The sequence below is a fragment of the Panulirus ornatus genome, chromosome 50 (genome assembly GCF_036320965.1).
Source record: "Panulirus ornatus isolate Po-2019 chromosome 50, ASM3632096v1, whole genome shotgun sequence".
NCBI lineage: Eukaryota > Metazoa > Arthropoda > Malacostraca > Decapoda > Palinuridae > Panulirus > Panulirus ornatus.
The window spans coordinates 7,510,771-7,526,423 of NC_092273.1; the positions used below are offsets into that span (position 1 = coordinate 7,510,771).

The 15,653-nt window shown below is 53.1% G+C and overlaps 1 protein-coding gene across 1 annotated transcript; it reads right to left on the reverse strand.

Moving 5' to 3' along the window:
• Positions 1-310: 310 nt before the first annotated feature.
• LOC139764436 (uncharacterized) lies at positions 311-2,042 on the reverse strand. Its single transcript, XM_071690988.1, has one exon. It carries the CDS (start codon positions 1,837-1,839, stop codon positions 457-459), a length of 1,383 nt encoding a protein of 460 aa, XP_071547089.1. The 5' UTR covers positions 1,840-2,042; the 3' UTR covers positions 311-456.
• Positions 2,043-15,653: the final 13,611 nt, after the last annotated feature.

A 15,653-nucleotide genomic window follows, 5' to 3' on the forward strand; every position in this document is an offset into this window, starting at 1 on the left:
GGGTTAATGATGTTGGCAGCAGGTGTGGTGTGGGCAGGGTTAATGATGTTGGCAGCAGGTGTGGTGTGGGCAGGGTTAATGATGTTGGCAGCAGGTGTGGTGTGGGCAGGGTTGGGTGGCAGCAGGTGTAGTGTGGGTAGGTCTGGGCTAGTGATGGTAGCAGCATGTAGAGCGGTATGGGTAGGGCTGGGTTAGTGATGGTGGCAGGAGTGTAGGCAGGGCTGGGTTAGTGATGGTGGCAGCAAGTGTGGGCAGGGCTAGGTTAGTGATGGTGGCAGGAGTGTGGGCAGGGCTGTAAGAAAACACTCTCTGAACTTGTTCATTATTATTGACGGTATATAATTTATATAACCTTTATACACACAGCTGTACAACTTTGGTCACAGACACGGACTGTACACAGCAGACCAGACATACATACAGTATATACAGGACGGCCACCCACTGTGGGCGGCACTAGCTGGGTCGCGCCACCACCGTCACGGGCTTGAAGACGGGTGGGCGGCCTGGGGGCGTGTCACTGGTGCTGGTGCTGGTGGTGACGACGGGGGCCAGGCTGGTGCCGGGGCTGCCAGGGGCGCCGCCCCCCAGCCCCGGCACATTGATGCCGGCGGGGGCGGCCAGGGCGGGGCTGAGGGTGGCACCGACGCCGCCCAGAGCGGGACCCAGGCCAGCCTGGGAGAGCAGGGAAGTGCGGTACACGTCGTAAGGCGAGACGGAGGGCGCGCCGCCCAGGCCCCCCAGGAGGAGGGGCGAGGGGCCAGCCAGAGAGGACGATGGGGGCGGCGCGCTGACCGGCGTGTCAGACAAGAGCCGGTCTACGCTGAAGGAGGTGGTGGGCGGGTGGGAGGCCCCGGGCGTGAGGGCCGTCGGCTTGGGCAGGCCTGAGGGCGGCGCTGGGCCCGTCAGCGGCGCCGGGCCTGCGGGCAGGGGGCTGGAGTAGTAAGAGGGGGAGTAGCCTCGGTAGAGTGCGGCTGCGGCAGCAGCGGCGGCAGTAGCCTGCTGGTAGAGGGGCGCCGAAGCCAGGGCTCCGGGCAGCGCTCCCGGCAGGGACACAGGGAGGGAGCCCGGCGCCAGCGCTCCGCCTAGCCCTGCTGCAGCGGCGGCCGCCGCGTAAGGCGCCAGGCCGAAGGGCGGATAGCAACCAAACCGGCCGAGGAGCGACTGCTTGAAGGCGGCGAGACGGTTCCTGGAGGCGGTGGTGGAGCGGCGGCGGAGCTTGCCCGTGGTGCCGCCGATGAAGACGTCGTCGGCGGAGGGGTCGAGCATCCAGTAGTTGCCCTTGCCGGGGTCGTCGTAGTGGCGGGGCACCTTGACGAAGCACTTGTTCAGGCTCAGGTTGTGGCGGATGGAGTTCTGCCAGCCCTGCTTGTTCTCCCGGTAGTAGGGGAAGTTCTTCATGATGAACTCGTAGATGCCGTTCAGCGTCAGCCGCTTCTCCGGCGAGGACCTGATGGCCATCATGATCAGGGCGTTGTAGCTGAAGGAGGGCTTCTCGTGCTTCTTCTTCTCCTCCCCGTCCTTCTTCTCGCTCCCTTCCTCCTTCTTATCCTCTTTGTCGTCTTTGTCGTTCTGGTCCTCGGCCTCGGAGTCCGACATGGCCCCGGGGCTGACGGCGCCCGTCACGTCGATGTCCACCTCCTCTTCCTCGTCCTCCTCGGCCGTCGTCATCTCCACGTCGTCCATGAGGAGCTCGTCCTTGGGCGTGGGCGCGTCCCTGGGCAGAGTGGTGGGGTTGTCCAGGGCCGTCTCCGGCAGGATGGAGTTGATGGAGAAGGAGTGTTTGAGCGGAGTGCGGGCCATGGCTGAGCGGGCGTCCCACACGGCCACACTTAACATCGTCACCCCAGCAGTGCGCTGGTCCAGGGAGGGGCGGGCCGCGGCAGCCGCCTTCAGGCCATCACACACGGGAGGTATGATAAAAGCGATCAGAAACAATAGTCCATACTCAAGGGCTGGGGGCGTGTGTGTGTGTGCGTGTGTCACTGGGGCCGCACGGCGTTACTCCGTCCCTCACGGTTTAGCTGTAACTGTCGGCTGGTAATGCCGGTGAGGTCTTCATGCACCGCTCACCCTGTTTATCTTGGTTGGCTCCGCCCCCAAGGCCACCGGCCAGCCACCCTGCCAGCCGGCCGGGCCATCGGCCCCTCCCATTTCCGCCGGCGGGCCCTGAGTGGCCGCTCCTTATCTGTGGGCGGAGTTGGTGCTGACGCACCCTCCATATTGAGTTGTGAATGTGACCTGATCTCAATAAAGAAAATGTGCTATCTTTATGACGTTGTTGCATTCCAAACAACTCAACACTCGAGAGGGAAGGCCATTGTAGGGGGAGCTGGGGGGGAAGGGAAGGGGTGGGGGAGGCCCTCTGGCCCTTGCGTCATGCCTGCCGGGGGCCCCGCTGCTCGAGGGGAGGCATAACGCAGGCGGCGCTGACGCCGAGGACGGATATTTGTGCAGCGGGGCTGTGCGTGGAGGACAAATATTATGAATCTTTGGGTAACACGTGTTTCTCCTCCTCCTCCTCCTCCACTCTTGCCGGCTCAGTGGGTCTTACATTTCACCCCCGTAACTCATCGCCGCTAACCCACGTAGAGTGGAATGATGTATATATATTTATTCAGTCTTACAGCGAAGGTTCGCGGTACACGGCTCTTAAGATTACATGGAAACCCATATTGACGGTTACCCGCGTCTCATTTCCAGTCGATGCCTCACGCCTGTAAGTATAAGTAACTTTATAAAGTATTCTTCCGTGTGGCGTAGTTCGCAGCTAAAGGGGTGGGCATGTGGGCTGGTGGCGAGATAAGAAGGCATTAAACTTGGTACACGATGTGGCGCGAAGATGAATCTCTCCATCAGCAGGGAGCCTATTGTGGCATTATATTCTATTATCATAATTACGAGTCGTATGTTAATAGATTTGTCATATCAGATAACATACCGGGATGAGAGATACAGAAACTGGGTATGGCTGGAGGGAATGGGTGTTCCATAGACGATATTTAGCGATGGTATTTGTCCTATCCTGTGTGTCCAGTGTCTTCTCCCCACTGCGTGTCCGGTGTCTTCTCCCCACTGCCTGTCCGGTGTCTTCTCCCCATTACGTGTCCGGTGTCTTCTCCCCACTGCCTGTCTAGTGTCTTCTCCCCACTGCGTGTCCGGTGTCTCCTCCCCACTGCGTGCCTGGTGTCTTCTCCCCATTACGTGTTCTGTGATTTCTCCCCACTGCGTGTCCGGTGTCTTCTCCCCACTACGTGTCGGGTGTCTTCTCCCCACTACGTGTCCCGTGTCCTCCCCACTACGTGTCCCGTGTCTTCTCCCCACGGGACGCACCACACCATCCTCACCCCAGAACACTTCTTACGCATTTCTCCTCTTAATTGAACCCCTAAGCACGACGGTACGACACCTGAGCACCACTGTAAGACACTTGAGCGCACAACGGTACGACACTTGAGCTCGACGGTACGACACTTGAGCTCGACGGTACGATACTTGAGCACGACGGTACGACACTTGGGCACGACGGTACGACATTTGAACTCGACGGTACGACACTTGAGCTCGACGGTACGACACTTGACCGCACGACGGTACGACACTTGAGCACGACGGTACGACACTTGGGCACGACGGTACGACATTTGAACTCGACGGTACGACACTTGGGCACGACGCGACGATTCTTTGTTAAGGATGATGGCTTAGCCTTTTTACTGGACCCTTTAAGGGTCAGGTTAAAGACCAAGCCATTGTACCCAAGGGTACGTTCAAAGTGATAAGTCTTCCCCAGGCCCTCCACTCTCTCTCTCTCTCTCTCTCTCTCTCTCTCTCTCTCTCTCTCTCTCTCTCTCTCTCTCTCTCTCTCTCTCTCTCTCTCTCATTGGCACCCACAGCGCTTCCCTCCACTCTGAAGTAACTCCCTCCCTCCACGATTAGCCCCACCCTTGTGGTTCCCCCTCCACACTCAGTAACTCTTCTCTTCCTTTAGCCACTCACACACACACCTTTCTGTAGTTCCTTCCACACACAATGTAACTCCTCTGGCCACTCTCACACACCTTCCTGTAGTTCCCTCCACACACTGTAACTCTTCTGGCCACTCACACACACCTTCCCGTAGTTTTCTCCACAGACTGTTACTCCCCTGGCCACTCACACACACCTTCCTGTAGTTTTTCCACACTGTAACTCCCCTGGCCACTCACACACACCTTCCCGTAGTTTTCTCCACACACTGTAACTCTCCAGGCCACACACACACACACACACACACACACACACACACACACACACACACACACACACACACACACACACACACACTTTACTTCCCCCCAACCACTTACACACTGTAACTCCCTTGTTCACTCACACACACACACACCCTGTAGCTCCCCCCAGACTGTAACCCAACTGCCTGTATCTTAGGCTGTACCTCTTGTTGTGTTGCCCAGTACTCCACACGCCTTGTACCTCGCTGACCTATACTCTTCCCCTCGCTCCCCCTACACTCACCCAGCTCCTCCCCTCGTTCCCTTATACTCACCCAGCTCCTCCCCTCGCTCCCCTACACTCACCCAGCTCCTCCCCTCGTTCCCTTATACTCACCCAGGTCCTCCCCTCACTCCCCTATACTCACCTAGCTCCTCCCCTCACTCCCCGATACTTACACATTCTCTCCTCCCCACTCTTACACTGGGCCGCTCCAGTGTGTGTGTGTGCTGGAAGTATGGGTGTGTTGGACGTGCGAGTGTGTGTTGGGGGTTTGCTGCTGGATGCGTAGGAGTGTGTTGAGTTTGTCACGTGCATAGAGTCTGTCATCGCGTGCAAGACACATTATAGAACCCCCACCCTCCCACTGACTGCCCTCCCCAGGCTAAACCATCATCCCTCCCCTCAACCTGTATATTCACTTACCGTCTTGCTTCTGAGGCCCCATTTGGAACCCACCCATCTAAAGCTCCAGTGAAACCCACCCATCTAAGGATCTATTGAAACCCACCCATCTAAGGCTTCGTTGAAACCCACCCATCTAAGGTTCCGTTGAAACTCACCCATCTAAGGCTTCGTTGAAACTCACCCATCTAAGGCTTCGTTGAAACTCACCCATCTAAGGCTCCGTTGAAACCCTCCCATCTAAGGCTCCATTGAAACTCAGCCATCTAAGGCTTCGTTGAAACCCACCCATCTAAGGTTCCGTTGAAACTCACCCATCTAAGGCTTCGTTGAAACTCACCCATCTAAGGCTTCGTTGAAACTCACCCATCTAAGGCTCTATTGAAACCCACCCATCCAAGGCCCCATTGAAACCTACCTATCTAAGGCCCCATTGAAACAAGACCCAGAGATGCCTATGAATCGGGACTGGAGCCCTCAACAGGGGGCCAACAGGGCGCTGTCCACGCAACAGGAGCCCGCTACAACGGTAACGGAAGCTGGACTTCCCCAACAGATAGGCATATAGAACCCCCTAAACACGACTGTACGACCCCTGAGCACAACTGTACGACCCTTTGAGCACAAATGTACGACCCTTGAGCACAACAGTACGACCTTTGAGCACAATTGTACGACCCTTGAGCACGGCGGTACGACCCTTGAGCACTAATGTACGACCCCTGAGCAAAATTGTACGACCCTTGAGCACAATTGTACGACCCTTGAGCACAACTGTACGACCCCTGAGCACAACTTTACGACCCTTGAGCACGGCAGTACGACATAATCTGACGGACGGATACATAATCTGACGGACGTATACATAATCTGACAGACGGATACATAATCTGACAGACGGATACATAATCTGACAGACGGATACATAATCTGACGGACGGATACATAATCTGACAGACGGATACATAAGCTGACAGACGGATACATAATCTGAGAGACGGATACATGATCTGACAGGTCGCGGATGCGACAGGACGCCCAATCGACAGAATACATAGTCACTGACCCTATGGTACAGTCCGCATCATGCCTGGCCAGTAAGTAGACCCACTCCAGACGTACATCCCAAGCTGTTACTCATGCATCTTTCGGCCGTAAGAACACACACACACACACACACACACACACACACACACACACACACACACACACACAATCTCCAGCACTGACCGGTACGGATCGCTGAGTAAACTGACGAGCGATGAGAACCCCGTCCGGACTCGCCCAGCCACAGGGCGTCGTGCTATATAAGCGGGTGGGTAAAAGCGCCTTCCGTGTCAGGTCCCCCCGCGTATCAAAATGGACGATCGAGCCTCGGGTTTCACACCGTCCCCTCAGAAGCCTTTAGAGACGCGCATGTTTATCAGATGAGACGCCCGACCGACCTCCTCGGCACGAGATGCTGCGACAGCTTTCGACGCCGGACGGCACGACTCTTTCGTTCAGAGCGCGACGGTAGGGCCGTTTGAGCGCGGCGGTAGGGCCGTTTGAGCGCGGCAGTACGGCCCTTGAGCACGGTGGTACGGCCCTAGAGCACGACGATGGGGGCTCGAGAACGACGGGGCGACCCTTGAATACGACGGGACTTAAGCGCAACGGTACGACCCTTGAGCGCGACACACTACGCCTTGGAGCACGTCGCTCACAGCTCTTCGGTGTGTCGGTGCGACCACAGACGTGATGACGTGGCCTCTGACCTTACATTCTTTTAAGGGTCAGGTCAGAGACTAGATCAGTCTACCCATGAGTCTTACTGTCGTGGTCAAGGGCTGTTATTGGACCGTCGTCCTCAAGGCTCAGTTTTTGGACCGTCGTGCTCAAGGGGTCGTACCGTCGTGCTCCAGGGGTCGTATCGTCGTGCTCAAGGGGTCGTACCGTCGTGCCCAAGGGTCGTACTGTCATGCCGAAGGGTCGTCCATATTAGCGTGTGGGTTGTTTAAAGCTCACTAGGTTTAAGCCCTGGAGGTCAGGGAATGTTGTGTGTTCATCACTGATTGGTGTAGGATTGGTCGTGGAGTCGCTGATGCAGCGAACACAACAGGCTGTAAGCGCCCGTTTCTTCTGCCATTTGAAAAGTGCCAGGTTATAGGAAAGACATGAGAGGGTAGAGAGTTCCAAAGCCTTGAGTTATATATAGGAAAGGAAACAGTTATCAAAACGGCCCACCCTTGACTTGCCAACACGGTAATCATGTGACGCAGCAGCTTGCGGAGCACTGCTTGGTCTAGCTAGTGGTAGGGGGTACACAAGCAGCCAGTTCTCGGGAGCTAAAAATAAAGCCATACCTATATAAGAGTGTTACGCTCATGTCACTTGTGCTGTTGTTACGCTCGTGTCACCTGTGTTCGGTGTTATACGCATAGCTCTTCCCTCCCCAGTCCCTGGTATACTCTCGCACCTATCCTTAACTAACATCTTCATTCCTCCCACACACGCCTCCCCAGCCACCCCACAGGTCTAGGGAGACAAGTGGAGGCGATCCAGTTTTTTGCCTACGCCTGGCTCAGGTATCCACGATATGCATTTGTCTCGATAAAGCTCCTCTTCAGCGGCGTCTTCAGGTCTTCACATTAGCCTGTTGTTTTCACCTCGCCTGGTGGTGCTGGAGGGGAGGGCCTCCCCCGTCATGTGGAGGAGGCGTGTTGGTGGGGCGCATCGCCGCAGGTGGACAGCTCTGGCGGTGAGGGTTCGGAGACGAAGTGTTTATTGTGCACGTAATGATGTTATTAGTAGTAATGACGATAAAGATAATAATATAATAATAGTTTATTGTTATTATTTATATCATAATCATTAGTAGTAGTAGTATGATTATCATTATCTCCGACGTGTCATAGAATCGAATAATTAGGGTCGGGGCTGAAGGTACTCCCCTCCTCCCCTCCTTTACGATCACTTCTTTTAAAAGCAGGAACAAAGCAACCAAGCATAGATTTTTCCTGTGCAGGTTCCTTTTTTCCTCCCCTGTTCCCGGCGCTACCTCGATAAGGAGAGAAAGTCGAACGGGTATGAAGACACGGGTATGAGAAGGGAGGGGACACTCGTTACTGATTGGGTTAGTCAGGGTATTCGACTCGTGTAGGGCGGAGGGCGAGATGTCTTGAGGGCTGGCAGAATGCACGTACAGTAACGCCCTTATGTACAGGCAAAGTGGAGGATAAATTTGAATGCTCGGATGACGAGGGGACAAGTGTGGAGAGCTTACCTGGTGAGTGATGTGAGGAGGAGGAGGAGGGACGTTGATGGTGAGGATGGTAGCAAGGCACAGGACACCTGCTGGGGAGGAGCAGTGTGGCTCTAGGGAGTGGTAGAGGATCGGTAGGTCGGGGGCTATGAGGAATTTGGGTGAGAAATGCATGGAGAGAGTAGATTGCTTGTGGTCTTCGTGGATCTGGAGAAAGCGTATGATACCATGGGTGAAGTGTACATGGTTAGTGGGTGGGTGCAGTGCGTGGGCATAGGTGGGTGATAGGTGGGCACAGAGGGGGGGGGCTCCCTTTTCCGTTATGAGTGCGAGAAATTACCTTAATGGCACTGATGTAATACAAGGTAAAGGTAACGTAAGACTATACGTATACAGACTATCAGGGATCATGTAGGTAAAAGATATGGTCGTGTCGAACTTGGGACTTAAGGACGTATGGTGGAGTCGACCATGGGAGCCACCGATGTATGGTAGAGTCGACCATGGGTTCCACCGACGTATGGTGAAGTCGACCATAGGTCCCACCTATGTATTATAAAGTCAACCATTGGAGCCACCGACGTATGGTAGAGTCGACCATGGGTTCCACCGACGTATGGTGAAGTCGACCATGGGTCCCACCTATGTATTGTAAAGTCAACCATTGGAGCCACCGACGTATGGTAGAGTCGACCATGGGTTCCACCGACGTATGGTAGAGTCGACCATGGGAGCCACCGACGTATGGTAGAGTCAACCATTGGAGCCACCGACGTATGGTAGAGTCGACCATGGGAGCCACCGACGTATGGTAGAGTCAACCATTGGAGCCACCGACGTATGGTGGAGTCGACCATGGGAGCCACCGACGTATGGTGGAGTCGACCATGGGACCCACCGACATCTGGGTTTTACTACATCATCGGCTACTTCATGTAGTGTCGTAACTCTGTGAGCAGAGGTGTGCTACAGTCTCGTCCCATCACGACTTTACGTAGATGGTAGAACCGTGTGTACGACCCCAGAGCGCGACGATACGACCTTGAGGCACGACGGTACGACCCCTCGGCTCTGATGGCCTTGGCCAGGACATTGTACTCTGGAGCTGTACCGTCGTCCTCAAAGATCGTACCGTCGTGTTCAAGGGGTCCCTCACCACCGTACTTAAAGATCGTACCGTTGTACCTTAGGGTGTTCCCATGGACCGTACCGTCGTACCGTCTTGCTCCAGGAATAAAAAAAAGCTCCATTTCCAGGTCAAGATCATAGACCCGAGGTCAAAAAGTATATTGAGAGAGAGAGTAACGATAGTTCACAACTCAGTACATCGCGATGTATAAAGTGTTGGTTTAGGGGCGTCCCGGCCTCCACCACACCTGTCGCATGGTGAGGTTGTAAGGCAATTAAGTAGTGGGCAGCTCCCTCCACACCCCCCCCCCCCCCCCACCACCACCTACAGCCCTTTATGCTGAGGGACTGTTGTAGTGGGAGGGAAGGGAGAGGTGGGAGGAGGTATAGGTCTGTCTTTACCTGTCATCCCCGCCACACCCTCCTCCCGCCTATATAGAGTCGTGATGGAGATGGTAGTGTCAGGGTGTGGGGTGGGTGGCAGGGACTAGGGGGAGGAGGAGGAGGACGACGAGGAGGAGGGGAGGGAGAGGTGTCGGTAATGAAGGCAGCAGCAGCAGCAGTCGGTGTGGTTGGACAGGGTGAGAGAGAGAGAGAGAGAGAGAGAGAGAGAGAGAGAGAGAGAGAGAGAGAGAGAGAGAGAGAGAGAGAGCACCATAAGGTTAGCCCAGCCCCAGGCGCCTGCTGGCTAGCTGGCCGGCCAGCCAACCAACCTGACCACTGCATCAGACGTACATGTGTGTATTATCATCGGTCTTGCTTGTTTGTGGGCGAGCGCTGGCTCCCGCCGCACACCCAGACCTTCGCTCATAAAGCGCCGTTCACTCCATTATTGTTTTACGGTGTTTGGTTGGTGAATTGTCCGCTGATTAGTGACACGGCGGCGCGTGATATGTTCCCGCGCACCGGCTCCGCCCGGCCCCCGCGCGCTCTCCGAACCTGACCAAAGTCACCCAGCTTCTCCACATATCTCTGCCGTCGGCACCTAACGAAACACGGGTGTTATATCAACCCGTCCATGTTAAGGAGATAGAGAATTACTCAAATATAAGCTTTATTTTCGTGTGGTATCTGTGGAGGGTGGAGAGCGAGGCGAGCAAGATTGAGGAGGGTGGTGGGGAAAATGTGTGAATGCGCGGGTGGTGTACGGCGCGGCGGGTCAGGCAGCGTCTGGTAACATCACACGAGTGAGTGCACAGCGACGGGCACACGTCGCTAGCGCCAGACACCCGCCCTCCTCCTTCGCCGCCCCTCTCCCGGCCCTCACACCCGTCCTGTCCGCCCTCAGGTCGCCCTGCCGGCCCTTATGCCCATCCTCGTCACCCCTTAACCGACTCTTGTCCACCTCTGGGAACACCTACGACCCTTTACCATCCGACAGCCAACAAATAATCATCGTTAACTCGGGTTATATTCTTACCCATCCCAGGGCATCATGGATTCCTTTGATGCTCTCACACCTGACCTTACTCCCCCAGCTAGGAGCCCCCAAACGGACCTAGCAGCCCTTATGTACATAGCAGCCCGTAACCGTGCCTAGCAGCTCTTATTGTACGTGCATAGCAGACCTTAAATCGTAACATTCAGCCCATCTGTACCTAGTAACTGTACCTTACAGCCCCTAATCGTACGTAGCAGCCTTCCTTAACCGTTCTCAACAGCCCTCATTTGTACCTAGCAGTGTGATTAGTAGCCCTCACTTATAGCCAGCAGATCCCTTTTTTACCCAGCAGCCCTTAACTGTACTTAGCCCTCACCTGTACCCTGCAGTTCTTAACTGTATGTTAATCTGGTAACGGTTTTAAGCAACCCTCGCTTGTACGAGGACACTAACAAGCAGCCCTAACTTGTACTCAGCATTAACAGACAGCCCTCACTTGTACTCAGCATTAACAAGCAGCCCTCACTTGTACTCAGCATTAACAAGCAGCCCTCACTTGTACTCAGCATTAACAAGCAGCCCTCACTGTACTCAGCATTAACAAGCAGCCCTCACTTGTACTCAGCATTAACAAGCAGCCCTCACTTGTACTCATCATTAACAAGCAGCCCTCACTTGTACTCAGCATCAACAAGCAGCCCTCACGTGTACTCAGCATTAACAAGCAGCCCTCACTTGTACTCAGCATTAACAAGCAGCCCTCACTTGTACTCAAGCACTATCAAGCAGCCTCTCACCTGAATCCAACAGGTCTCAACCATTTCCAAACAGCCCTCACTGTGCCAAACAACCCTTATCTTTGCCTAACAGCCCTCACTGTACCAGACAACCCTTATCTCTGCCTAACAGCCCTTACTTACTCAGTCGTGATCACCGGTATCCAGTAACCCCCACCTCACCCCCCCCTCATCAAATCCTCAACAGCAGCCCTCACCTGCAACAAATAGCCCTCTGTCATCCACCCACTGGCAGCCCTCACCTCGAAGCCGCTCCATCACTACCTCAAAGGTAAGGGGCCGCCCCCCTCCCTCCCACTCCTCCTCATACACCCGCGCTACACCCGGACAACACACATACACACACGCGCCACCAGCCTCCCTCCCACACACACACCCCACCTACACAGGCCCTACCTACACCCAGCAGGGGACCAGAGTCATGGCCGGCAGCAGTAATCACCGTGGGTCGCGCTATCTCTTATCTGTCCGTCTCCGTGGTCGCGGACGATAAGGACAGGTCCCTCGGCTCCCTCGCCTTATCCGTCAACAAGCTACCCACTTGACAGCTTTCTGCTCACCTGACATTCTTGACAGCCACGAATCACGCCTCTTTATTTTGCCAGCTTCGGGGAGAGGGGGGAGGAGGTCTCTCTCTCTCTCTCTCTCTCTCTCTCTCTCTCTCTCTCTCTCTCTCTCTCTCTCTCTCTCTCTCTCTCTCTCTCTCTCAATTATTCTTTGCAGAGCAGTAAGTGTGTTTTGTGTTATCATTTCCACTTCCTTTTGATCACATTAGTGAAATATAATGTGCAGATTATTATTATTATTATTATTATTATTATTATTATTATTATTATTATTATTATTAATAGATATTATTATTATCATCATTAGTGCTATACAGAGAATAGTTTAACTGAAGGAGATTATAAATTCGCATTGGTATGTTGTGAACACTATATATATATATATATATATATATATATATATATATATATATATATATATATATATATATATATATATATATGTATATATATATATGTATATATATATTTCGAAAATGTGTATAGTACTGTATAGCAGTGTTGTGGTATAGCTCTGTATAGCAGTGTTGTGGTGTAGCACTGTATAGCAGTGTTGTGGTGTAGCACTGTATAGCAGTGTTGTGGTGTAGCACTGTATAGCAGTGTTGTGGTATAGCACTGTATAGCAGTGTTGTGGTGTAGCACTGTATAGCAGTGTTGTGGTATAGCACTGTATAGCAGTGTTTTGGTATAGTACTGTATAGCAGTGTTGTGGTGTAGCACTGTATAGCAGTGTTGTGGTATAGCACTGTATAGCAGTGTTGTGGTGTAGCACTGTATAGCAGTGTTGTGGTATAGCACTGTATAGCAGTGTTGTGGTATAGCACTGTATAGCAGTGTTGTGGTATAGCACTGTATAGCAGTGTTGTGGTATAGCACTGTATAGCAGTGTTGTGGTATAGCACTGTATAGCAGTGTTGTGGTATAGCACTGTATAGCAGTGTTGTGGTATAGCACTGTATAGCAGTGTTGTGGTATAGCACTGTATAGCAGTGTTGTGGTATAGCACTGTATAGCAGTATAGTGGTATATAGTTATTTCCCAGGATTGTTGTTCTATACTTGGCGGATGAAGGGGTTGGGCTGCCGAGCAGATGGGGGCGTGGCTAGCTACCGGGCAGAGAGGCGTGGCCAGCTACCGTGCAGAGGGAGTGAGGATAGCTACTGTGCAGAGGGGCGTGGCTAGCTACCGGGCAGAGGGGCGTGGCTAGCTACCGGGCAGAGGGGCGTGGCTAGCTACCGGGCTGAGGGGCGTGGTTAACTACTGGGCAAAGGAGTTTGGTTAGCCACTGGTCAGATGGGCGGGTCAAGCTACTGTGCGGAGGGCCGGATTTAGGTACCGGTCAGAAGGGGCGGGTCTAGCTACCGGGTAGAGGGGCGTGGCTAGCTACCGGGTAGAGGGACGGGGCTAGCTACCGGAAAGAGGGGCGTGGCTAGCAACCGGCTATATATATATATATATATATATATATATATATATATATATATATATATATATATATATATATATATCATCTCATTTATCTCATTTATTTTTATTTGGCGAGAGGAAGTAATAAATGCATCGCTGGGATATAAACCCGCTGCTCTGGGGCACCGGGGTTGCGTGAGGTCATACCGAGGGAGGGATGGAGAGGAGGTGGGCGTGGTCAGGATTCATCACGGGGGCGGAGCCTGGGCCATTAAGCCGGGCGGTGATTGGACGAGGGTGGGTCAGGAAGCAATTAGTGCCGCCGCTGAAATATGGTTGGGTGGGTAGGGGATCGGGGTGTGGGTTGGGGTGGGTTGGGTTTTCCCACAGGTGGGCAGGGAGGAGGAGGGGGCGCGGCTGGCTGCTGGCCTGGCCCTTACCATAAGCTCCTGTGGTCGGTGGCGACGGTGTGGCTTTCCTGGCTCTCTCTCTCTCTCTCTCTCTCTCTCTCTCTCTCTCTCTCTCTCTCTCTCTCTCTCTCTCTCACAGATATTCCCACCACCTGGGATAAAAAAAAAAAAAAGAATATGAATAGAGACGACAATGCGCAAAGTCCCTTCTCGTATCCCATCACAATACACCCTAGAAAAAAAAGACGGGAAGGGGGATATATATATATATATATATATATATATATATATATATATATATATATATATATATATATAGATAGATAGATAGATAGATAGATAGATAGGTATGTTTATACCACACAAAAACGTAGATGTGAGCGTCTCAACACGCATGCGTGTGAACACAGCTGACACACCATGACAGGTTTTCGTTCGCGTGTGTGTGTATGTGTGTATGTGTATGTGCGTATATGTGTGTGTGTGTGTGTATGTGTATATGTGTGTGTGTGTGTGTGTGTGTGTGTGAAGGCTGGGTGTTGTGATCAGTCACGGCGGAGATGTACGAGGCAAGAGAGAGGGGGTGTGTGTGGGGGAGGGTCTTTTCTTCCTCCCCGGGCCTAGTCTGGGGAGGATATTTACGGCCCCCGGGGGTGAAAGTATGGCATTATATTATACCCGGATGAAAAAAAGAAAACGGGACGTGAAAAGAAGAAAGAAAATGGGACGTGAGTCGTTGTTAAATGCTTCGCTACGGCTGAAGGGTAATTGGGATATGTCTTTCCCCGCCTATTGAAATGGATTTAATAGTTTTTGATGGAAGCGTCTCAGGCTAACGATTAAAGGGGGGGGGGTTGTTATTGTTGTTGTTATTGTTGTTAGAAAGCTATAGCGTGTTTGTTAGGTTTTTAAGATGGCCCACGGGTGTGTGTGTGTGTGTGTGTGTGTGTGTGTGTGTGTCTAGCTCGACCACTGGTGGCCAAAGGGCCATTCGCTACACACACACACAACCCCCCCACACACAATGGGTGGGGTGGGGGGGAAAATGGGGGAGGGGAGAGGAGGAGTCGTTTTTGGCCCTCCCAGGTGGCGAAAATGACCTCTCCCTCCCCCCACACACACAAGGCCCCATTCCATCCATTCCCCCCCACTCCATCATTTCCCCCCCCTCCCCCTCCCCCTCTGTGTCTACCTCCACACACACACACACACACACACACACACACACACACACACACACACTTGTGGCAAGGCTAAGGAGAGAGAGAGAGAGAGAGAGAGAGAGAGAGAGAGAGAGAGAGAGAGAGAGAGAGAGAGAGAGAGAGCCAGGTCCGTAGCGAACGTAATGTGGGCATAAAATTACTTGCCCCTGGCCGGCTCTCGGGGCCTGGGCCGGCCTGGGCCAGAGGCTGGGCCCGCTTTGGCTTGGCTTGGCGCGCGCGCGCGCGGGGGGAGGCCCGTCAGCCCGCCTCCCGGAGACTCACAGACTCACACCTTCCCTCAAAATGGTTTTACATTTTCTAAAGTCAGATGTGTGGGATCAGGTGTATGTAAAATCTGTAAGGATTAAAATGGAACAATTGCATTATAGCCATTGTGTTACGTTACCTTGGTTAGGTTAGGCTTCGCTAGGTAATGTTTGGATAGGCTTGGTTAGGCTAGGTTAGGTTAGGTTAGGTTAGGTTAGGATAAGTAATGTTAGGATAGGCTTAGTTAGGCTAGGTTAAATAATGTTAGGATAGGCTTGGTTATGTTAGGTTAGGTTAGGCTAGGCTAAGTAATGTTAGCATAGGCTTGGTTAGGTTAGGCTAGGCTAAG

What these genes read in the sequence shown, in the direction of transcription:
- LOC139764436 (XM_071690988.1), bottom strand. Translation starts at nt 1,839, where the DNA reads ATGTTAAGTGTGGCCGTGTGGGACGCCCGCTCAGCCATGGCCCGCACT.